Source organism: Podarcis raffonei, chromosome 3 (assembly GCF_027172205.1).
Source record: "Podarcis raffonei isolate rPodRaf1 chromosome 3, rPodRaf1.pri, whole genome shotgun sequence".
Classification (NCBI taxonomy): domain Eukaryota; kingdom Metazoa; phylum Chordata; class Lepidosauria; order Squamata; family Lacertidae; genus Podarcis; species Podarcis raffonei.
This window is the reverse complement of record NC_070604.1, coordinates 45,132,377-45,157,383: the sequence shown is the minus strand read 5'-3', so window position 1 is coordinate 45,157,383 and position 25,007 is coordinate 45,132,377. Positions and strand designations below refer to the sequence as shown.

Sequence of the window (25,007 nt, the reverse complement as noted above, 5' to 3'; positions counted from 1 at the left end):
TGGTTCAAACTGACATATTCCTTAGTGTGAATTATATTTCATTCAGCAAGTATTTGTAGTATATGTATGCTTTAAATCAGCAAGCTACTGAATCAATTATGCTTTGTGAGGCCATTTTAGTATTTTTTCAAAATCTTTGAGGAAAGTAAGTTAGTTTTTAGTGTATTTTTTTAGCATTGCCATGGGTGTTCACCTTTCATCTTTTGCTGAATAAGATCAGTAGTCTATGGTGTATTTTTTTTAAAAATGGAAATATTCTTCAGTTCAGATGAGGGCTAGGTTTTAAGAGTTCGGTTCATCCCACAGATTGCTGAGAAGCAATTTTTGTCTCCAGGGACTTGTTTTGAGGGCATCATATAAAACCGCTAATAACAAAATGTTCACCTCAACAGACTTCTATCTCCAAATATTTGTGGGTTTCATAATAAAATCTTCACAAATAAAAGCTTCTAAGTTCCACAAGCTAACAGGAATAAAAAAATATGTGGTGTTGGGAAGGATATTCAAAAGCAAGATGACTTATAAAAAGGAGAACACATTGGCCACGTTAGTGTGCTATGAGTGGCATGGCTGGGAGAAGTTATTAATAGTAAATCATCATTGTTTACTATTACGTCTGGACACAGCAATCATTCACGTGAAATCGGGGGGAAATAATGCAACCCATATAGGGACAGTTAATCTGTAAAATGGTTCCTATGCATTTTCCTTGGAATCATCCAGGACTATTGGCGGCTGCCTCTCATGGAGGCGAGATCAGGGCACTTGGTTGCAAGGCTTCTTCAATGTCTAATAAGATGTGCTTTATCTATGGAGGATTGTTGAGTCTGAATTGGCCGTATGTCTTCTTGCAGTGCAATCGTCAGCATGCGAACTTTAGGAAAAAAGTAATTACAGTAGTTCATGGCTTTCATTGTTCTGCTTATCTTCTAAATGTGCCTGTTTGTTTATTTAATGAGAAGCGAGTAGTAGATGCTGGAAACCAGTGTTTTCCAGTAAATGCTTTATTGCATTGATGTAGATGTCTATGTCTTATTTTTTGGCATGGCTACTATTCTTGTTATTGTAAAACCAAATAACTCTTTGATGTTTTTTACAGCTTCTTGAGGGAAATTTTGCTAGAGAAGTCAGTCATGAAGTGGACGGACTAATTTTTCAGCCTGTAGGAGTAAGTTGCCATGATTTTGACTTTTTAAATCACTGTATAATGGTTTCGTTATGGGGCGGGGGGTTTCATCAACTTGTGCTGTTGAGAATTTCATCATTCACTGCCAGAAAAATATTTAAGCAAATATTTATTTATTTGACCCTAAAATCCATTCTTTTTGGCTTTCTGAAGAATCCATTGGCTTAGATATGCAGTATCCTGTGTCTATCTTGAAATCTTCACAAAAATTTATCAAATTACTAGTTTTCTGCAAGCACTTCTTAATACAAAGACCATGAATATTTGAGCACATTGCTTGTACTTTTCTATCTTTATCAATATTTGATTGAATGTGTTTGAGTAAATTATCTTAAAGGATAAAATAAAAGCTGGCACTGAATGAAAATGTACAAATCTTGCTTACTATTTTATTTCTGAATTGTGGAAATTTTCCTGCAAAAAGACATTCTTGTTAATGGGATAAAGAATGGCATCCGTATTGACTTGGCAGTTAAATATACAGAAAAGCAACAGAAAGGGTAATTATATGGAACAAATGTGAAAAGGAAGCAGTAGTAATACTACTTTCCTTTCCTCAAATTGTGGTGACTTGAATAGGCTAAATACAGGGCATGTTTATCACCCATAAACCTGTGTAGAACATGAATAAAAAAATTGACATTTATGTCATTAGCTTTGGTGTTAAACCCCAGTTTCCATACAAGTTAATAGTAAGTAGTTTCTTTCTTTTATCTTATGGACTTTGCTGCAAAAAACATTTGTAAGAGAAAAATGTTAATTCTCTGTTGTAGTAGACACTGTACAGTAGACAGTAGCATGGAGCTGTCCTTCTGCTTTTAATGTGTTAGCTATAGCTAGAATAATAATAGAGAGTATTTTAACTATATGACACCTTGAGTTAGCTTAGTCTGGATTTATGATAACTGTACAGCCTTTTGTAGTGTTGGAGCACCGTTGGCATTCAGTCTGACCTATGTAGCCCAAAGATAGAAGCCAGATCTCTCATATTATTTTCCATAAGTTGTAACACATAGTGAACCCATATTAGGTCACTGTGTTTAAATAACCAATGAAAAATTAGTCTTTTGGAAACCCCCAATCCCACATATATATTTCAAGATGCTGCATCTGTCTTTGATTTTCAGTGACAGTTTTGAAACATCTTGTCCATCTTTTTATATCAATATGTATTAGTGATTGCAAATGCTAATCATGTGATGTTTAAAACTTTAGAAGACACAAGGCTCTTAGTGTATCTTTTTCATCCTGTTTCTGGATATTCTTGTAGGTATAAATGTTGCTTTTCAAGTGTACAAATCTTTAAAACTTTGGAAATCCACCATAGAAAATTGGGTAATTTTGTGCTGTTGTATTATACTCAAGTCTATATCCTTTCCCATGTCCATCTAAACACAAGAGCCCACATTGCCAACATGATCTTGTGAACTATAGATTACCACTGTGGCCAAAGTTTCAGACCTTTTGAGCCACAGATGCCAACCATCAAAAGTTTGAGAGCCACAAGATGTGCACAACCTTTACACAGTAGTTAAACATTAATTCATTTTTAGATTGATATACAATATTATCAGCTGATTTCAGTTTGGCCAGCTACTCTAATGAATGCAGAAAGTCAGGTTTGTTGACTGCTTAATTTTAATGTGGTTAGATTATTTCTCCTTAACTGTGATCCAGGAAGGCATTCAGATAAAACTTTTTTTTTGTTATTTGATCATAGTGGGATTTTAAGTTGCTTCCTTTATTGTGATGATACATTTCACAGGGCTGTGCCTCCTTTAACATTGAATACAATATCTTCCATTCTGGCTTAAATTTTGATTTTCTTCCTCATACTTGCTTTTTTTTTACATCTTGATAATATTATGCTTAAAGCTACTTTACGTATATAAATGGCATTTCCCAAGACTTGCATGAATTAGGATTAGATGCCACTGCAAACTCCATCATCAAATTAGAAAATGTTACTGCAGGGTGGTGAGGTGGGTCCAGCTCATTTCCTGCAGAAATAGTTACACAAGATCCTTTTTGAATGCTACAAATAAAGATTAAGGGTTGTTTTTTTTTAACTTGGAAGGAGGGAGACAAACGCCTCCTTAATGCCATGTGTGGAAGGGAAAGTTCTAGGGTAGGTGCAGATTAATTCTCTCCTGTATGTTTTAATGCCCTTTGAAAAGCCCTTGTAGAGAGCAGAGTAATAATCTCCCTTTCTAGGTGTGGCCTGCAGATCATGGGTGGTGGATGAATTGGGGAAGGCCCCATAAACTGGGCCTCCCTCCTGCACGGTGACCATGAGCAACACTGATTTACTGCTTACCCCTTTCCAGGCCTTGATAGACTCCTCTTTTTTTCTCTTCCCTGGGCTTGTTTTCATTTCTTCCCTTTCTATGGTGTTCATACTACCCCGGCAGTCTTTAGCAGCCAGTGACATTCTGCTCCTTTCCACATCTTTAGGCAGCTGCTTCTCTCCCCCACCCCATGCTACTTCAGCATTCTCGTCCCTCCCCCCACTGCCTGCCTCTTAAATTACCTTTTCTGTCTGCTGAATTCCTGAGACTTCCCCTGTACCCCCAATGGCACCCACAGCCCAAGTGGTTGCAGAGGGCAGGGGATGCCTTATGTGCCAGGGAGGATGCCAGGAACTCCAAAATGCACAGACAACCTTGTTGGCTCAAGAGCTACAGTTAGATTGCTCAAAGAACCATATGTGACCCCTGAACTAGTTTGACCATCCCAGTACTGTTATTTTATTTACAGTGGTACCTCGGGTTACAAACTCCGCTAACCCGGAAGTAGTTACCTCGGGTTGCGAACTTTACCCCAGGATGAGAACGAAAATCGTGCGACGGCGACAGCAGGAGGCCCCATTAGTGAAAGCGCGCCTCAGGTTAAGAACGGTTTCGGGTTAAGAACGGACCTCCGGAACGAATTAAGTTCGTAACCAGAGGTACCACTGTATAGCCTTATCAGAGTACAGTGGTACCTCAGGTTACATACGCTTCAGGTTACGTACGCTTCAGGTTACGGACTCCCCTAACCCAGAAATAGTGCTTCAGGTTAAGAACTTTGCTTCAGGATGAGAACAGAAATCGTGATTCGGTGGTGCGGTGGCAGCGGGAGGCCCCATTAGCTAAAGTGGTGCTTCAGGTTAAGAACAGTTTCAGGTTAAGAACAGACCTCCAGAACGAATTAAGTACTTAACCCGAGGTACCACTGTACAGAGATATTTCTGATAGCATTTAAAATACGCCAAGTGCCTTGATTATAGCAAAGGGAAGTGCTTAAAGCTATCCTGCCTGCAATGTGCACATAGTTGACATTAATATGCACTGTGGGGACAGAAAATGAGATGCTACTTCCTTTCTATTTCTTCTTCTCTTTTTTTTTCAAGACCCTTTGCTTTTATTCTGCTCATCACTTTTCTCTGCTCTGCCACTTGTTTGGAGAGTGTAGACATTTAAAATAGCTATGTCTGCAATGAGAATGCAAACTTATTTATAAATCTACAATCTTTCTTATAGGGAAAATTGTACCAATTTCGTGGTAGTTTTTACTATTGGAGCATTTTTCAATCTAAGCAATACTGCAGATTTATAAATTCACATTCACATGCCCCTTTTGCAAGTGTTATCCTTTTTTGTTCAAACCGATACTTCAGAATCTTTGCTTCTTTTTAAATGGTACCGGTCAGAGAAACTCAAAATGCTTACTCTTAAGGAAAATTATTTAAGCTAGCTGCTTTGGAAATTACAGCCTTCTGTGGGATGTCTTTTTGGGCTTTTGAGGCCACTTGATATTTAAGTAAGCAGTCTCTGCAAAATTGATTTACCTACTGCATAGAAGCATTATTGACTTCCTCTGAAAAGGGAAGACAGCTTATTTTCATTTATAAAGCTTTCCTAAAGTGATTTCTGACTCCATATAGAGAAAGATGAATTAGAAATGTGCATTCTGTAACGAAAGTTTTTTTCGTTGTTGTTGTTAATCGGGAACGAGTTTCAAAATACATTTTTTGACCTTTGGTTATTTTAGGGTTTCAGTATCTAGGATTTCTTTTAAATACATTTAATCAGCACAAACTTTAAAATGGTGCATTTTCCTAATTTTTCTTTTTAACCAACATCTCATTAAATTAAACTAGCTGTATTATCCAGAAATAAGCGAATAAATTTCAATATGCCTTCAAATTCTTTGTACTTTTGAGTAGAAAATCTTTCACAGCACTTTTAAATACATTTAAAGGAGCATAGGAATAAAGTTAGTTTTAAGCCACAAATATGTTATAATACTCTTTAACAGTCTCAGCTAGCTGGAATCCATAATGACCTATTAGTTATTTACATCATACCAAATGAAGCAGGGCAAATTCATCAGTGTGCCGCATTGTAAAAGTGCACTTCAGATTGTACCGGTTAATAATCTATTATATGGCTCCAAAAGGTTATGTTTTGTGCTACACCACAGAAGCAATTTCCCCTAAACCACCTCCTAGGGTATAATTGGTGCTCTATGTTTCTTAGTTCTTTATGATTTTAAAGAAAACTATTATGTGAGCTGGCAAGAGATTTTTCAATAATGTTAATTAGAAACTGTGCATGCAAAGCTAAGATTTGGCTTTACTTACCATTATTAGAAGTAGATGTCCTTGCATTATTATTATTTAATATTGATATCACTGTAATACCCACTGCCTGCAATCAGTGTCAATTGATTAATGTCCTATGCAGATATGTATGACTCCTTTATATGAAGAGCTGTTTAAAGAAAAAATGAAGACAGGCAAACACAATATAAATGGGAGAATTTTTAATAATAATAATAATAATAATAATAATAATAATAATAATATCTTTATTGTCATTGCCCCCTCTCGGGGACAACGAAATTTTATTATTGGGAGTAAGGGTACCTTATACATTGCACTGGGATGTTATAAATGTTCCCAATACACATACAAATGTGCTACCAGTCAATCTTATACTCAGTTCCTGTGGAGCAGGGACTCCCCTAGAATCTAGGGTCACACAGTGGTTTTTGTATCAAACCTAAATTGAAGTCCTGCCAATAACTCTTTTCTAAAAATGTATTTTAAAAATAAAGAGAAAACATTCAAGCTTATATTTCTCACCATATACTGAATATTAGCACCCATGGTACATATTTGTACCATAACTTGAGACATTTTAGACATACAACTTTAGTAGATATTTTCTGCTGTTATAATAAGGTTCTCAGTGGTACTGAAAACTTGAACATCATTAGCATTTTTAACATTGTTCAGGAAGCAGCATGTCTACAGATGGCATTAGTTTCCCAGAAACATGCTATTTTATGTTTTATTGCTGCCACTGATAATACTTTTTGAGTTTTCTGTGCTATAGTGCTTCTAGTGATAAGAACATCCCACAGTAAAGGAAATAGGTCAAGTGGAATTGGGGTGCTGGGGAGTTTATCAGAGAATTACAGAATTGTAGAATTGGAAGGGACCCAAGGGTCATCTAGTCCAACCCCCTGCAATGCAAGAATCTCAACTAAAGCATGCATGACAGATGATCATCCAGCCTCTGCTTAAAAACCTCCAAGGAAGGAGAGTCCATCACCTTTCAAGGAAGCAAGTTTCACTGTCAAACAGCTCTTACTGTTAGAAAGTTCCTCCTGATGTTTAGTTGGAATCTCCTTTCTTGTAAATTCAAGCCATCGGTTTGAGTCCTAGCCTCCAGAGCAGGATCTGAACAGATGTGATTATATTGTAGGACTTGGCTGTAGACAACAGTTTTGTCTTTCTGGATGGAAGCTAGAAGAAGCAGGTAAACATGGGTCAATAGGTTCCCTATCTAAGTTGGTTCGTACTTGTCTATTCTGTAGCAGCACATTATTATGCAGAAAGTGATCCTCATGTGTGGACTGGTTAAGGCTTTGATTGATGGTGGGTTTCTAAAATGTGCAGGAAGCCTCTACAAGGGCAGGAAGAACCCCACTTGAGAAGATTGCCCTGCAACTTGTGGGCATTATGCACAGAATGGAAGCAGGGGACAGAGCTAGCTTGTTTATTCCCACAGCTCCCCGTCATGTGTTTACTGAACATGGTTAGAGTACACCTAGAGTACATGTGTGTGCATGAGCACCTAGTTACAGACCAGGATCGATACAGTGCAGTTTGGATGATTTGTCATGTAAATCACAAGAGACTTGGCTTTTTAAAACCTGAACTAAAATATTCATAGACATTTCAGAACATGTTTGGGCAGACTGATCAGGTTGTGAATATTCTGCAAATGAAAGGGAGCTAAACTTGTCATAAATTATTTATAGTAAATCATTAGCTGAGCTCTAATCTTCGTATTGAGCTAGTTCATCTATATGGATTTCTTGTGCAAGCTGCCTTGAGGTTTTATTATTGTTATTTTTATTATTATCGAAGAAGGAAGGATAATAAACATATTGAACAAATGTTCTCTGTAGTTTCAAAAGCCCTGAAAGGTAAGAGTTTATTAAGTTGTGGATGACAACATGCAAGTTTCTAGCAAGTCATCATCCTCGTGATATTTATAACTTTGGAACAATCGCTTTGCTAGATCCATGTGTATAAAGAAATTGAAATGATGTCCCGCAGCAACCCAAAGTCTCAAAATGTGAATTCTGTCACATGTAGACATTATGTAAACTAATGGTTTAATGCTGCAAATAAAGATTAGGGTTTTTTTTTTAACCTGGAAGGAAGTTGTGGTTGCAAAATAATAATAATTTTGCAGAACACTGGCTTTTCTGGCCGTGGTAGCAAGGACAAGAATGCTGGAGATCTCCCCCCCCCCCCACCTCAAGCCAACCTCTGAACATCTTATTGAATCATCTCTCTGATTTTTGAGATTTTAGCCAACCTTGTTCATATACTTTCAAGCATACCTTTAAAAGCTATGGCAGCTAGAAACTGGCTTTAAAACAGTGGGGGAGGGTTTGGGGCTGAGAGTCCCAGGAGTGAATTTTGTGCCCATTGCCATATTCCATACCCCTCTATAGTATTGCACCACAGAGAGAGCCCTGAACTTTGCTTGTGTAAGAGGTGGTATACTTTATGAGTCGAGCTGAAACATGTACCGAAGCTTTGATACTTTAAGGACCAAGGATAAATAACTTTTGTCAACACCTTGTTTTCTTCACACTTGTCTTTTATAACAGCTCATCAGCTTCCTCTTGTGTATATTCAGCTTCAGACTGAAACTTGCATATTTGAAATTTAATGGATTAAATTTGTACAGTTGTCAGGCACGTTGAATATTGTGAGTAGTTTGAAGAATAAAAAAAACATGTTATGCTCCGGGACAAGGTCACAGTATGTTCGATGTTGTTGTGGCTAGGTGCTGTTCCAGGGATGATGTTACCATGGAGAGAGCTTTCGTTTCCATGACATTTGCTTGCAAATGTTGATAGGCCTTCAACCTGCAAAGGGTTTTGTCCTCTGACATGCATAGTGGGTGGTGGAATATTTCTTCTCAAACCTTTTTGTGTGTTTTGCGCTGCAAAATTAATACAGTGGAATATTACAGAATACTTCTGACACCCAGGCATTGTACTTTTGTTTTTCCTTTAAAATTAAATTGTACTTTTTGCTTTTTCAGTATTAACTTAAGAAAAAAACAACAGGTAGCTAGACATGCAACTGAAATCTTTGCTTTATTGCAAAGTTGTGAGTTAGAGAAAAGAAAGCCTTTAAACTGAGTTGCCAGACAATGTTTTGTGAAGTAATCAATAAATTGATGTAAAAGACTATAAAATCTTAATTTTCTCTGTCTTTTTTTAAAACGACACCTTGAGGTGAAGTAGTTAGGTACATTTATATGGGTGCCACTTTATATGGTAACAGTTTTCCTAGAAAGGTAATTATGACAAATGTGATAGGAATCTGCTGGCAGCTCTTGTAATTCTTATATGTTGAAATTATTCTAATTGCTGTCATAAGTGCATCCTCTATATTGTTAATGATACTTTCATATTGGTTATTGATGCTGGCACGTAAAGATTTTCTTTCCTCCTTCCTATTAACAGTTTTCTTTCCTCTCTAGAAAAAAAGTCACAAACTTGCAATTATGTTGCTTCTTTTCAGCATTTCTGTATTGTAGAAGGAATAGAGAGGAAAAGAACAAGATGATAACATTTCAGATTAGGGATCAGGGACATTAAATTACTGGTTGCTTTTTTTTAAAAATGTGAATGCAATATTACCCCCTTTTCCTTCACCACTACCCTTAGGATTAATTTAATTTAATTTCAGCCATCCCACAGTGTTCATTATCCTTTATTAGGTTATTTGGTCCAATTATTTGAAATGTTCAGTGGGTCCTACAGTTTGTCCCATAATGACTTTTCTGAAGGTCCTGATGGTAAGCTTTTCGCTAAAACACAGTATTGTCCTAGAGAGATCATGAAAACTCTTACATCCAAATTTTGCTTGTGAACACCCAAAATGTCAGCATCACAAGCCAGACATTGTCCTGACCCTGTACACTTGTAGAACTATTGTGGCGTGACTGGTAAACAGCTCAAGTAGCTGCTGCCTTCCAATCCCTTCATTCCTTCCAAACCTGTTGATGTTCATGAAGATCCACAATCAGTTTTTTGACATGAACATTTAGCAATTATTGTAGCTCTTCAGGTAGATTTCCATAACTTTCCCTTTGCATTATATTAATATAATTCAGTTTGAATACCTATTAGGGTTTTGTTTGGCCAGACATTTTAATAACCCAGAAAAAAATTAGATTAATTGGTGGAAATATAACCATTATGTTTTTATATATGCTGGAAGCTGCCCAGAGTGGCTGGGGTACAAATAATAAATTATTATTACTATTAACCTAGATTCAGGTGTAGCAAAAGAAAAGTAAGACTTTTTAACTAAACCAATTTCTTCTGTGTATGAAAACAGATAACAAAGGGGGGGGGTCCTATCTTATATAGGCATGTAGATCATTTTCAAATAGCTGTTTGGCTCACAGTTTGCTCACAGTGATTGTTAGCAGGGTTTCTGTCAAGTGGTCATTTGAGCATTAACAAAAATGTAAACTTTTACTGCCATGAGTCACGATGGAGATGCCTTTTTTCTTGATTTGGAATTACTTCTCAGCCCCTTATGTTTAAAAGCTTCCAGCTGCATTTTAAGTTTTATGTAAGTGTACATTATTAGAACGTCAGTACAGAGGTTGTCCTGGGAAAAAGTAATTACATTTTACAGATCTTGTTAGCATAATTATCCCATATTGCACACTCACTGGAGTCTGACAGGGTTGCTCAGAGCAAGGGGAAGGCAAAAGGAAATTAAACTTGAAAATCATTTAGTATATATCAAAGAGAGAGGGCAGAATAATTTGGAATACAGACAATAGCCAACATTTTAATTCACAGAATAGGCCCATTTTGACCCAGCCATCCACCTTACACAGCAGTTTTAATTCAACTTCACACACAGCAATTGATCTTTTTATAGCATGGCAGGTGCTGATTATTCTGCTACTTGGTAAAAGTTACATTTAAAGCAGCCCTCAGAGGAACACACATTAAAAGGAAAGAAACAGAAGAAAAGCATCTATAGAATGTCTTAGAGAGGTTCTCAAACTGTGGTCTGTGAACTCCATTCAGGCAGTCCATGAAAAGGTTATAGAACACTTTGATCACAGAAGCAGGCACGTCTGGTGCTCTAGAAAGGCAAGACTACAGTTGTGAAATATAGTATGATCCCATCTTACATTTAACTTGTACAATTTCAACCATACAAGGTTGAAAACAGTCGGGTTAAAATTGCACAAGTTAAATCCAAACAATGAGGAGAGCTCAAAAGCCCTTTTTGCACCAGGTATGATCGGGATACACCTTGCTTGCAGGGCAAGGCCTGCTCAGTATGCCAGCTCTGGGCATACAAATCAGCCTTAGGGTTCCAAAGCTGATGCGCTGAGAGAGCCTTGCCTAGCAAGCAAAGCAGGAGCTTAAAATCTCTTTTTTGCGTCAGGTCCACTTGGTTTACCCAAGGCAAGAAAGAGCTTTTAACCCAGGCATAGGCAAACTTGGCCCTCCAGATCCCTAGCTAACAGGAACAGTGGTCAGGGATGGTGGGAATTGTAGTCCCCAAACATCTGGAGGGCCAAGTTTGCCTATGCCTGTTTTAACCTCTCTGTCTTGCTTGCTTGGAGTACTAGGACTTCTCTCTCCCTTTTACTCTCTAGCCGCGGGGTGGCTCCAAGGGTTAGTTTATACAGTCATACCTTGGGTTGAAGTAGCTTTGGGTTAAGCATTTTCGGGTTGCGCGTTACTTCTGGGTTTCGCCGCTCACGCATGCGCAGACACTCAAAATGACGTCGGGTGCATGTGCAGAAGCGACGAATCGTGACATGCGCACGCTGGTTGCGTTGGCTTCAGGATGCGGACGGGGCCCTGGAACGGATCCCGTTTGCATCCAGAGGTACCACTGTACATGATTTTCGTATCTGAAACCCACACATAATAAATGATTCTACTGTATTAGTAAGGCATGTGCTTTGATTCCTAAAACAAAAATCATTAAGTGATCTACAAAGACCCCCAGCCAGTCTCAAATGATCCGTGGTGTGTGGGAAGAGGGAAGCTTGAGAACTGCTTTGTTAGATTTTTGTTGTCATAGAGGTAGACCTTGAGATGGAATCATGAAACAGCTGGTTTGAACTTCAGTGCTCTTTGTCAGATGCTGCTGGACAATTTAATCTGGTATGCTGAATATAAAGCTGTATTTGAGGCCTTTGGTCAGGCAGCTCTCCTGCCCTCAGCTGCTCCATATCTTATTTCTTAAACAATTCTACCAATTCTCTTTTTTGGGGTCCTTTACCCCAAAGCTTCCTCCTGTGTATTACGTCCCCCATTCCTTTTTTTAATAAAAACAAGCCTTTACTGCAAAGCCGTTGGCCGCTAACTTTGTGTCCCACATCCCCCCATTGAAATGAAACGTAATTACATTGAATTGCATTTCCTCTCATCCTTCCCTTATTACCCTTCCCCTCACACCTTTTTCTGTCTTCACTTCACTTTAAAATTTAGACTGCAAACCCTTAAATAGTGAGATTTTTGTTGTTGCTTGTATTACCCTAAAAGTGTGTGAATGGCACTAAACGAAGATGAGCTTTTTTTGATCTTGGGCTCCAATCACTGAACTATAGTAGATAGTAGATAGATTCCCCCGGTTTATAAAGAAATATTGCTGCCATATCTTCCTGAATGTAATGATTTAGCAGTGTAAGTGGGACATTACATGTGTTCCCCTCTATATTAACTCTTTGCCTGTTGAAGACCAATTTATTCCTGTGGAATTAACCAAGGTTAAATTTATCCTTTGCAATTTTAATCTAGAACTCAGCATATGAATTTAATGTAATTAAAACTCATCATTGCATAATTATACACCAGAATATGCTTTTTGAAAGGATGATTTTGTTTCCGCTGTGAGATTATTTGAATTTAAGTTGTACAGTGCTTAAAGAATATGAAGCCATCAGGGGACAAGGTCTTCTAGTGATTAAAACAGCTTGTCCCTTGTTTTCTGCAAATCTAACCGTAATTTGGGCTCTTCGTAACAGAGCAGCACACAGTGCTTAATTATCATTGTTTACGTAGGTCTTGTTTTTATTAATATATTTATAATATATAAATAAGGTAGTCTAGTAATCAGTCTGATGCTTTTGTATTCAAATTAGGAATGGACTGCAGTGACTAAAAGACAATCTCCTTATTACTTGAGTAAAAGTAATTAAAGGTGGGGAGCCTTTTATTCTTTACCTGAAGGTGATGTCTTGCCATTTTTGTCTGTGGCATCACTCTGCCAGTACTATACAGTGTTAGACTACTGACTAACTAAAGGTTGGCACAAGGATGACATACATTGAGGAGGAAAGCCAGATGATTCAAATGAGTATTTTGGAGGACCTGCAACCAATCCATCACTTATTCTCCTTTCCATAAATTGTTGTTCAAAGTGGAGGTGCAGAAGGAATGGTAGATATAATAACACCTCCTGTGGTTTGGGTGAGAATAGTGCAACCAAAAGGACAAAGTATACAGATTTAATAGCTTGCCCTTTTCTGAACCAGGGACACATGCTGGAAATACAGTGGTTTCTAATTGGTGGGCTGTGGCTCTGATCTCTGCATCAAAGCAATTGTCAGTTGAGTCGTTGTTTTGTATTTTGTATGCTTTCAGATCACTTGAGATGGTCCTAGAGCAGTTTTGTGTTTAATAGGGCTGGAATGACTAATGTGTATTTCACGACTGTACTCAGATGCTGCTATTGAAACACATACATGGTTAGAGTTTTAGTACAGTAAAGAAGTAAAATATCAGTCAAATGATACTGGCTTGAAAAAGTCACTTTTAAGGCAAAGTGGGAAACTAATGCACAGAGCCATTTTCTTAAGGCTTTCTTAATGCTGAAGGTGGTGAACTTGAAAATACTTATTACTCATTTTTACAATGAGATAAAGTGACAGCATTCATAGCTGTAGCTGTACAACTGAGCACACAGGCAGCCGTGCAGGATAGTCTACAGAGCCCTGCATATGTGTGAAGGCTGATATTTCAGAAAGATGAAGACTATGTCGATGACTGATTTTGCACTCTGTGGTGGCAGTAGATCATGCAGCCATTTTCCACTAGTGGTTTTAGCTACTAGGGTTCAGCGTGTTATGTACTTTAACCAACTCTATAACCCAAACATAACTTCTTAACTTTATCTCCCCACCTCATCTTTGGGGATTAACTAATGCAATTAATGACCAAATTGGGAAGCATTCCACAGGATTGTTGGGTCTTAACCTTATTCATAACTCAGGGAAAGAGTGCTTGGCAAACTGGCAAATCAAATTAGAATGGAGTTTAATTACTCAGTTTTTAATGATACTAACACATTTACCCTACCTGCTGGTTATTTCATTTGTCTCAAAGCAGCAGGACTATCATACTAGCCATTGGAATTAAGGTGGCACTCATCTTGTTTTCTAGCCTTTCTCTTACTGAACAGTTTCTTCCGGTTCCTACTGCCATTTGTCTTAATGATCATATGGGATAGACTGCAGTGTTCCCCAACCTTGGGCCTCCAGCTGTTTTTGGACTACAATTCCCATCATCCTTGACCACTGGTCTTGCTAGCGAGGGATGATGGGAGTTGTAGTCCAAAAACAGCTGGAGGCCCAAGGTTGGGGAACACTGGGATAGAGGACCACTTGCTAAACCATGAAGCTTAAGAAAATGAACACTGATAATTTTTGTAGCTGCTTTAAGTCTGAAGGTTTTCAGCTGTGAACTCTCCTTTATATATATATATAATTTTATTTGATTAAATGAAATAAACAAAAGAAACATTCTTCATCATCCATTAATACAAAGATATAAAACAAATCAACCAAAAGAAAGAATTTTTTTTATCTAACACAATAGAATAAAGAATATCTTCTTACTTTACATACAATTTCCCATCCACTCCATATTTCACATATTCATTATTAACTTATTGCCAAAACTTGTCAGATTGTTATCAAAGCCAAAAGTATAAATAAATATTTAATTATCTGTGGTCTCGATTCTTACTACCAACTAGTACAGGTGTTATTGGAATGCTACAACAAAGTTTAGACTGCGACAATTAAACAAAAACCAAAAAAACCCCTCTCCTATCATATCAAATAAATAATGGGATTAATTATAATATTTAAATGAAGGTAGCTATGGAGAAAAATTTGTCATGTTTTTGTCATGCTCAGTGGAATATCAAGAAAAGCTATTAGTAGGCTTTTGAAATGAGATGTTTAATGAGGCCTGAGCTCTGAGTTTAAATTATGGCAAGTAAGAAGCAGACATTTAACTGCTGTAATTACAAATATAATGTACAATAAAAATGTGTTGATCACATGCTTTTTGCCTGAAGACTAAGGAACAATTGAAATATCTCAAAGTATTGACAAGTCTAGTATATACGTGAATAGTGCACTCAGTTCTCTGTGTATCACTTCTTATGTAGCCTGTCAGCGCCATCAACACAGAGGAGGCTGATATCAGCAGGTTGGGGAGGGGACCTCTAGGCTTCGCAGAAGTACAGAAGATATTTAGACACATAACCTTGAAGGTAGTGGTGGGGAGCCCAAAAAAGCTTATGGAGGACTAGGTGGGCTCAAGGGGCATGGAATGCTGACTGACCATTGCAGGCACTGTAATGGAGTGGTTGGAAGTCTGAACAGAAGCACTGTCGACGACAACATTTCGTTGCAAGTCCAAGCTGTAATACCTACTGTAATTTTCTAAATATTATTTCCTTGCCATTGTTGTTTGGAGTCCCTGCAAACCCAATAAAACCTTTTACATAAAGGTGCATAATCCTCTCTAACTGATGAAATTCAATCATGCTTTGTGCAATTACTGGAACAATAGACATTATTTTAAAATCAGATGTGTTCATTTTTCTCTGTCTGACATTCTAAACGGTACAGACTCGATCTACCATGAGGATTACAATGCATAAGTCTCTAGACCAGGCATTGCCAAACTGGGCTCTCCAGCTGTTTTTGAACTACAGTTCCCATCATCCCTGACCAATGGTCCTGCTAGCTAGGGATGATGGAAGTTGTAGTCCAAACACAGCTGGAGGGCCGAGTTTGGCCACGCCTGCTCTAGACCCACTAGCTTCCCTATATGCCACAAGCAGAAGCATTTTTTCACAGAGAGAAACATTAAAATATATCACTTCACTCTCTGTGACACATAGTAAACTTCCTAAAAGATCCCAGTAAATAATGCGTACCTCCTTCCTTTATATGAGGAAGAGAGATGCAAAATGCACATTCATATATTTGTGATCCCTTTCATTAAGAACTACAAAACTAAATTGAAATTTTTTAGACCTTGTATCTCTGAAATGTAAATGTGTGTGTGTGTGTGTGTGTGTGTGTGTGTGTGTATATATATATATATATATATATATATATATATATATATATAAAATTGTGTGCACCCTAATCTCTGAGCAGTGTAAGAGATTTCAGGGGGTGCCACTACATACATAATTTTTCATTTTTTTACACTGAAGATCACTTCAGATCCTTGTATCTTCATGCTATATGATTTTATTTATACACATATAAAGGCTTAGCATAGGATGGAAGGTCTTTGGCTTTAACATTCTAACAGATCTCACTCCCCATTAATTTTATAGGACCTCACCCCCAAGCCCATAGCTTTGGATTCAGCTCAGAAAGCATGTCAAGCCTCTACTGTCTCTTCCCTGCCCAGTTCAGAATTTCTTGCTGCTTTGTACAGCTTCAACACTCTGAATGATATAACCTCCAGCCAGGGAAAGGCCTCCCTCCCTCAACCCACTTTCTTGAAAGAGCTCCAGCTCTTTAGTTTCTATGGTCACACGAGTTCAGTTCTTTAGCTATGCAAAAAGATACTTAACAGACATGACTAGAGCCATTAACTTAACAACAGTCTTTTTTCCCTAAAAAATGTTTAGGAGTACTCTCATTTTCCTACTCATATTGAAATACTGCCCCTCAGTGAGGCCAAACTTAGATTCACAAAATGTTTAGGGGTATACGTACCCCTGCGTCCCCCCAGAAAAGAAAGCACTGCTTAACAAAGAGACTGTTTCAACAGCTTTAGCATTATCTTTTTCTACAGAATCCCATCTCACAGATATAATCACAGGCTTGCGGAGAGATCCCAAAAATGGCCTCCAGATTAACCTCCCTAACCTGTAATGTGCTGGTGTGTCTGTGAGGCCAGAGAAGTGTGCATGCACACGGAAGCTTATACCAGAACAAACTTAGTTGCTCTATAAGGTGCTACTAGACATTTATTATTATTATTTTTTTATTTCGACTGCGTCAGACCAACATGGCTACCTACCAGAAGCCAGAGGGAAAGGTATGGGAGGGCAATAGAAATTATTGAATTGACCGTTTCATTTTAAGATAAGCATGTTGTTCTTGCAATTATAGTCTAAATGAATGTTTTAAAAAGGTAAAGGTAAAGGACCCCTGAAAGTTAAGTCCAGTCGCAGAGGACTCTGGGGTTGCGGTACTCATCTCGCTTTACAGGCCGAGGGAACCGGTGTTTGTCTGCAGACATTTTTTCCGGGTCATGTGGCCAGCCTGACTAAGCCGCTTCTGGTGAACCAGAGCAGCACATAGAAACACCGTTTACCTTCCTGCCAGAGCGGTACCTATTAATCTACTTGCACTTTAGGGCATGCTTTTGAACTGATAGGTTGGCAGGAGCTGGGACCGAGCAACAGGAGCTCAACCTATCACGGGGATTTGAACTGCTGACCTCCAAGGTCATCAGAGCTGAAAGATAATTTACAGTGCAATCCTGTGCAATTTGGAAGCAAGTCTTACTGGGTTCAATAGGACTTATTACTACATAAGTGTGTGGAAGATGGCAGTCCCTTGCAAAGTAACATTACCCTGCACCACCATTTAACTATGTTTCTTGCAATCAAAACAATCAAGGAAGGGAAATAAACCATAGTCTCCTATGCTAAATTTGCAGGTTGTAATGATCCAAGTGCATAAGTGTGGGGACTTACTTCACGCTGTGTTTAGAAGCATGGAGTTAGGGAATGGATGGAATGCATAGCAGTAGACAGCACTATTGTTAAATTGTGAGAATTTCTTTCATTTGTGGTATCTGCAGCTGAATGCTATTTAATGTAGATGGAGATAATACTGGGGATCTTCACCCTCCAGAAGCTGTTTGCCAAAGGGACTTGACCAAGTGAGACTAATGAATGGAAGGTTTGGCTTTTGTCTTTCTGGAAGGTTGGGCAAATTAGGTAATCATGGTAATGGCTCAGCCTTTGAGAGGAAGTAATTTATCTTGTGTGTGATTTCCCTCTCTCCTCTCATGGACAGTTAAGGGTAAGGACAATGGCAATCCAAGGCAGATTGCTACTGATTAAGACTAGCTGTCATAAGTGTAGGTGTATGGGCAAATTTTTGTTTAGATAATAAAGCAGAGAAAATGCTTGTCCAAAACATTTTTCAGCCTAAATGATTTGATTAATGTCCTGGATTTCCAAATCCCGGGAGTGCTATTCTAGTTGTGGAATTCTTCTTCCAATCTAAAAAAATATTTCCAGAGGTATAAAGCTTTAATATGCTTTATCTTAGATGGAGATATATGGAAACGCATTGCAGAAGTCAGCAGGGTTCTAACATCATTGGAGGTAAGTGGTTACCACCAAATCAATACCTCTTTGGGCCTTTATTTGGAAGAAGAAAAAGAAGAAAGTGTGGGGCCCATATTTGGCTGGTTTCTTTTGCCCAGACTTCTAGAACCCAAACTAAAGCTAGTTTCAAGGCTGGCCTTGATTGCTGGTGTAATGGAGAGTTCTCAGTTGAAGAAAACACCTTTTAAGATGTCGTTTTTCCATCATAATAACTCTGTTTATGTAATAAAACTTTGGCTATTTTAGGATAAGTTCCAGGGAAGCTGGTGATAAGGAAAAGTAAACACGCAATTTTCTTTAGAAGCCATGGGTCAAGGGAATGATCCACAAAGGATCTAAAATTTGGGGGGCAAAAAGCTTATATTAAGGTAAAACTAAAACAGAAGAGGATCTCTAGGGAAGGATCCCCAGCAATCTCATAGGCACTGGGCCTTTTGGCAGCAGACATTGTTTGTGCTCTCTTGATAAAGCCTGTAGTGATTTAGGAGCTGTCAATGTGGCGATCTCCGGGTGTGGTTGGGTGACAACGCCCATCACCCCCTGTCCGAATGGTTATTGGTCAGGGATTATGGTCACAGTAGTCCCAAGAACCTCTGGAGGACACTATGCTGGCTGACCCTGCCATAGCATATTGTAGGGCTTCCAACACAATTTTACCTTCACCAGGGATACTTTTATATCAGTAACATTCACATTGATGTGTAGTGTGTGAGATTTTTTTTTTTTAAGCAGGATATTGATATCATAGACATGGATAAACCAAAAGAGAACCTGCAGGTAGCTATGAGACTGACATGAAGTTATGTCTGGCAGTGCAGTTGCTAGCATGGGGAAAGTATATAGGAGGATTGGGGAACTGAAATTGCATGGATGGCTTTTTAACAGTAAATTTTAGGTATGGAGGGAATGCGTGATTCCGCCCCCTAGCAAATAGTCTCAGGGTCCCAGATTGGGATAAGTAGAGGGGCTTTAACCCTTGCCTTATTGTGGTCCCAATCTAAAAACTGCTACCCACCTACTATTACCTTAGGGGAAAGTGCCCATTCCTCCATTCTGACAATTTGCATGAATGGCCATTTAAAAATAATTTAAAACAACGTGAATGGTCTTGTGTCTAGTTTGGCCCTAAGATAGGCAGGTACAGATTGAGCTGCAAACACTCATCCTTTCATAGCAGAGGTGAAGTCTTGTCTTCATTAGCCATGTTTATTTCTGGTCGGATGTGCTTATTCTGACTTAAAATGTGAACATTTTAAAGATTGGCTTTGTCTGGACAACAGTTTTCAGCTACTGCTATGTCTACAATAGTACAGTTTTTAGAATTTAAATCATAACATTTAATTATTAGCAATTATGAAGGGGGAATGGAGAGACTGCAGTTCTTGGCAGAAATTGTGTCATTAAAGAGCCTTATATCTAAAAATGTCAGAATGAATCTTCATATTCTATAATGTCTTTTATCACTCAGGTATCAGCTTTGGGTGGTTTTGTTTGTTTTAAAAGCAAATGGGCCTGTTAAATTAGTGGTTTTCAAACTTTGCTTTGAGGAATCCTGGGGGTTCTTGGAAACTTATTAAGAGCTCCTCAGCAGAAAGCTCAAGAAAGTGGAAGACAGTTTATCCATCACTTGTAATGCAGAACCACAAAGAAGCAATAAGTGAATTTTCATTCAGGAATAGTGATAGCATATCCTGGCAGCCTTACCCAGAGTTCTGTATAAGCTCCTATAAAATTCCCCAGAATTCTTCCACTGAGATAGCATACCTCCAATATAAGAACTTTCACTCTCTCCCAGTCAAGTTGAACACTTCTTTTTTTTATCTGAAATTCTGCATGGACTATATAAGTTGAATAACTGTGTTTAATTTTTAAGGTTAGAAATCTCAGGCATACAAGTTAACTAATGTAATGTTACAGTAATAATGTTCAAGCAACAGTTTTAATTACTTGATGTCATGTTGCATGTAAAATCTCCTAACAGCTGTTTAAATAGGACTCAGAGGAATATGGTAGTTCAGGTGGCAAAAATGCAGACTTAACTACTGCATGTAAATGAGTTTGGGTAGGCTTTTGCCAGAAAATTGGGTAGTGCCTATTAGGATACATTCTTCATAATGACTTTGAATATTGTGACTGGCAATATTTGTTGTTGTTGCTGTTTAATCGTGTCCGACTCTTCGTGACTCCATGGTGCCTCCCACAGTTTGGTGAAATGCATGTTGGTAGCTTCAAGAACACTGTCCAACCATCTCGTCCTCTGTCTTCCCCTTCTCCTTGTGCCCTTAATCTTTACCAACATCAGGGTCTTTTCCAGGGAGTCTTCTCTTCTCATGAGGTGGCCAAAGTATTGGAGCCTCAGCTTCAGGATCTGTCCTTCCAGTGAGCACTCAGGGCTGATTTCCTTAAGAATGGATAGGTTTGATCTTCTTGCAGTCCATGGGACTCTCAAGAGTCTCCTCCAGCACCATAATTCAAAAGCATCAATTCTTTGGCGATAAGCCTTCTTTATGGTCCAGCTCTCACTTCCATACATCACTACTGGAAAAACCATAGCTTTAAATATACAGACATTTGTTGGTGGCAATATTTAGTAGATGGAAATAAAGGACTATGCTCAAACAAGTAAAATTCAGGAAGAAGAATGTCTGTTGGAGTCCTGGGAAGAACATCACAATGTGTTGGCTGTTAGTTTGCTGGGGGAACAAATGACTGCATCCGATACATATTTTGGAAAGTTGGTTGTCTCTCTGTCTCTTCTGTATGCATTTGGATACCTAGTAAGATATCACAACCAAATTTACATGGTGGTTCTGAGATCAAGGAGCAGGTTTTGTCTATGTTTGGTTATGTATGGCACCATTTTGAATCAAGATGATGGACTGAACCTTTCACAACAACACTGACTTTAACCTCTGATTTCAAAACTGCACTATGTTTTTTGTTTCCTAGAATTCCCAAACAACACCAGGCACTTTTTGTTAGTTGGCTAGAGAGACCAGTAGGAAGGAAATTACATTCTCTCTGCTTTTCCATAAAGTCATACATTGGATCGTACTAGGCTGTAGCTAGTGGTGACCTTCCACTAACATAAGGTACTATGATTCAAGAGAGACTTATGTCAGTTAGATGGGGAGGAAAGTGACTGTTGTAGATCCAGCAGACCCCTGCACCACCTTGTATGCTGTTCCAAAGAACCCCCCAACTCTGGTGCAGACCGGGGTGCGTGGAATTGCCAAAGTAGCCTCATTGTCTGTCCTGCTGATTGAAGCTTCCACTGCATTGAAGAGCCTTCCATCCGTGGAAGATCATAATTGGATATAACGCATGTCAGTAAACTCTGCATAATTGTTGAACATCTTGGATGGAGGTGGGACATGTTGCAGCAGGCTAAAGCACTGATGTACTGAGGGCTATAAAGAATTAGGGGCGTGAGCATGTTCCATGCATAGCATACTATATTAACCTGTTAACTGATTATTATTTTTTAATGCAAAAGTGGCGGGGAGGTTCATAGGCTTTTACCCAATGCAAGAAAAACCTGTGGCTATTTCAGCCGCTCACCAAGAACATGCCCAGAATGACAGCTGCAGTCAAATCTCTATAAACATGCTCTGCCAAATACTGCTTCAAGATTCTACCTACAGATTTCCATATTTTGTATAGAGATGAAGTATAAGTAGCAGCTTGCATAACATTTACTTTGAGAGCCATTCAGACCTTGAGATTGCATCCAATGGGATTTGCTTATGAAAACACTGGTTCATTTCCTTAGTTTCTTCTGTTGCGTGGGAGAAATGAGTCTGAATATGATGAGAGAGGAAGATAAGTTTCTTTATCTGTTTCCCACTTCTATAATCATGCAATCATGATATATCATGATTTCCCCTCTCCCAATTCCAGCCATCTTTTTTCTAAATAAATTTTTCGTTCTAAGGTAGACATTCATTTGAGTTCCTTGTTTGTCATACCTTTTCCAGATACTCTTTTTTAGATGGGGAATAAAACTTGATACATAAAAAGTAAAGAAATTGAGTAACTGAAACCACTTCATTAATCTTCTTCACATAACTTCACATAACTAGCTCACAGTTAAACTAAGAAGCTTACTTCTATAAGATGACATAATGACCACCAAGTTGGATGGCTTTAAAATGGTTTTAGACAAATTTATTATTGTTATTATTATTTATTGAATATATATACCACCCTATACCCACTGCTCTCAGGGCAGTTCACAGAACAAAATCAAAATATAAAACCACAAAATACATAATCAAAATATAAACAACCTAATAACCCCCCTAAAAACCCACATTTTAAAAGGGCATAGGGTGTCAATCAAATCAGCCAAAGACCTAGTTACAAAGGAACCCTTTTGCCTGGCACCTAAAGGTATATAATGAAGGCGCCAGGTGAACTTCCCTGGGGAGAGCATTCCACAGTTCAGAGAAGGCCCATTCTCGTGTTGCCGCCCTCTAGACCTCTAGGACACACAAAGAAGGGCCTCAGATGATGGTCTGAAGGTCCAGGTAGGTTCATATGGAAAGAGGTGGTCCTTGGGGTATTGCAGTCCTGAGCTATTTAAGCACTTTGAATTGGGTTTGAATTTATGGAGAATGGCTATCAGTGGCTGCTAGTCATGATAGCTGTAGACAACTTCAGGACTGGAGGCAATATGTCACTGAATACCAGTTGCTGGGGAGCACAAATGAGGAAGAGTATTGTTGTGCATATTTCCTGCTTTCAGGATTCCCATATGCATACAGATTGCCACTATGAGAACAGGATTCTGGGCTAGGTAGGCCTTTCGTCTGCTTTAGCAGGGCTCTTTTTGTGTTCACATGTGGCTCCTCCAAGAGTATTCTGTTCCATTAACCTACATTTTGGTGTGTTTGGTTATACTGGAGGTGTATTCATGTTCCCATGCAGGAAGGTGGTGGTTGTTGTCAAAACTGTTACTGAGGATGCTGTTGCTAGAGCCAGAGCTGTTGGAACACTGACTTGTGGCTTCCTACAATAATTCACATTGTGTCCTATGAAATCGTAATTGAGTTTTAATTTTATGCATACACTGCTTAGTATTCTAGTCACTTTCATGACTCCTCCCTGAAACGGCAAAAATGCTTGCAAAATGATTCTCCCCACCCAATTTCAGCTTGCCTTATGACATGAATGTTTTTTGTTTTTTTCAAACTTCCATCCTTATTTTGACACACTTATGCAGAAGTTTGAAATAATCACAGTGTTATGAAAGCTGATTCTTATCTTTAGAAGATATAATTTGTGTGTTTTATTATCCTGTTACCTTTCTGAATTGCATATTGTGTTACATTTATAACAAACCAGCTTTGGGATAAAGGTACAAACATCCATCGTTAGCCATACCAGGTTTGCTTAGTAACTTAATGGCTTTGGCAAGGCGAGGGCAACTCAGCCATTTCATTAATTCATTTAGTACATCTGACCGTTTAGACCACATGACAACTGTGTGCACTGATCCCCAAATATCCCCCTTAGCAGATTAAGAAGAATCATAGGGGCAACATATATTTTACAGAAGAGGCTTGTAAAATCCCGTATAGCATGGCGCCATTGTCTAGTAGGTCTGATTACTTCCTGCTTCATGTTAAAGCACCAGTCATGAATTTTGGGATGTTACAGTACAGACATGGCCATTCTGAAATATCTGACAAGCTATCAAATGCTGGCTTAAAAACAAAACAACGTTCCTTTAATTTTTATTCTTTTTTTTTTTTTAAGAAATACAAGCCGGGACGATGTGATGACATTTTGAAATGGAAGCCACCCAGTCTGAATTCGGTGGATTTTCGTCTAAAAATAACAAGAGTTGGTGGAGAAGGGTATGTAAGCTCTTCCCATTCATCTTATTTTTAGCCTCATTTTTATATATAAGTGGACTGTGTACTATTAGGTGTGTTGCAGGCAAGTGGGCTGCGGATGAGGAAGCTGAGTGAAACCAGAGTTATTTCAAGATTCCTCTTTAGCAATTCTTCAGACTCTTTGTAGGTTCCAAATAATTTCTAGCCTTGAGGAAGCATATGCTTAATTCCAAGCAGCAATGGAACTTTATGTGTTGCTGTAGCAGTCCCCCACCCCATCCCCAAGTTTTCTCTTACAAAGCTTTCCCTTGTGCCAGGTTAACAGAGCCAAATTTAGAAAGCCACTTTTGAGTAGCTGCATCATCAATGCCAGCAAATACAGCAAGGCTCACAAAGGGAAAGCTACCACAGCTCTTACACTGGAAAAAAAACAAGCCTATCTGGAGGAAAAGGTAAAGGGACCCCTGACCATTAGGTCCTGTCGTGACCGACTCTGGGGTTGTGGTGCTCATCTCGCTTTATTGGTCGAGGGAGCCGGCGTACAGCTTTCAGGTCATGTGGCCAGCATGACTAAGCCACTTCTGGCGAACCAGAGCAGCACAGGGAAACACAGTTTACCTTCCCGCTGGAGCGTACCTATTTATCTACTTGTACTTCGTGCTTTCAAAGTGCTAGGTTGGCAGGAGCAGGAACCGTACATCAGGAGCTCACCCCGTCGTGGGGATTCGAACCGCCGACCTTCTGATCG

At 38.7% G+C, this 25,007-nt stretch overlaps 2 protein-coding genes across 4 annotated transcripts in view; both read left to right on the top strand.

Moving 5' to 3' along the window:
- The window catches only part of LOC128410331 (BLOC-1-related complex subunit 6-like), a 212,799-nt gene that overhangs the window by 86,857 nt on the left and 100,935 nt on the right, over positions 1-25,007 (top strand). The gene's annotated exons all lie outside the window — the stretch shown is intronic.
- RNGTT (RNA guanylyltransferase and 5'-phosphatase) overlaps positions 1-25,007 on the top strand; it is a 116,473-nt gene that overhangs the window by 72,065 nt on the left and 19,401 nt on the right. For 2 of the 3 annotated variants that reach the window (XM_053381441.1, XM_053381443.1), the window contains 2 exons: positions 1,100-1,168; positions 24,180-24,280. In XM_053381441.1, coding sequence (XP_053237416.1) covers positions 1,100-1,168; positions 24,180-24,280 — 170 coding nt within the window. The remainder of the gene's footprint in view (positions 1-1,099; positions 1,169-24,179; positions 24,281-25,007) is intronic. The other variant, XM_053381442.1, reaches the window with a different exon arrangement.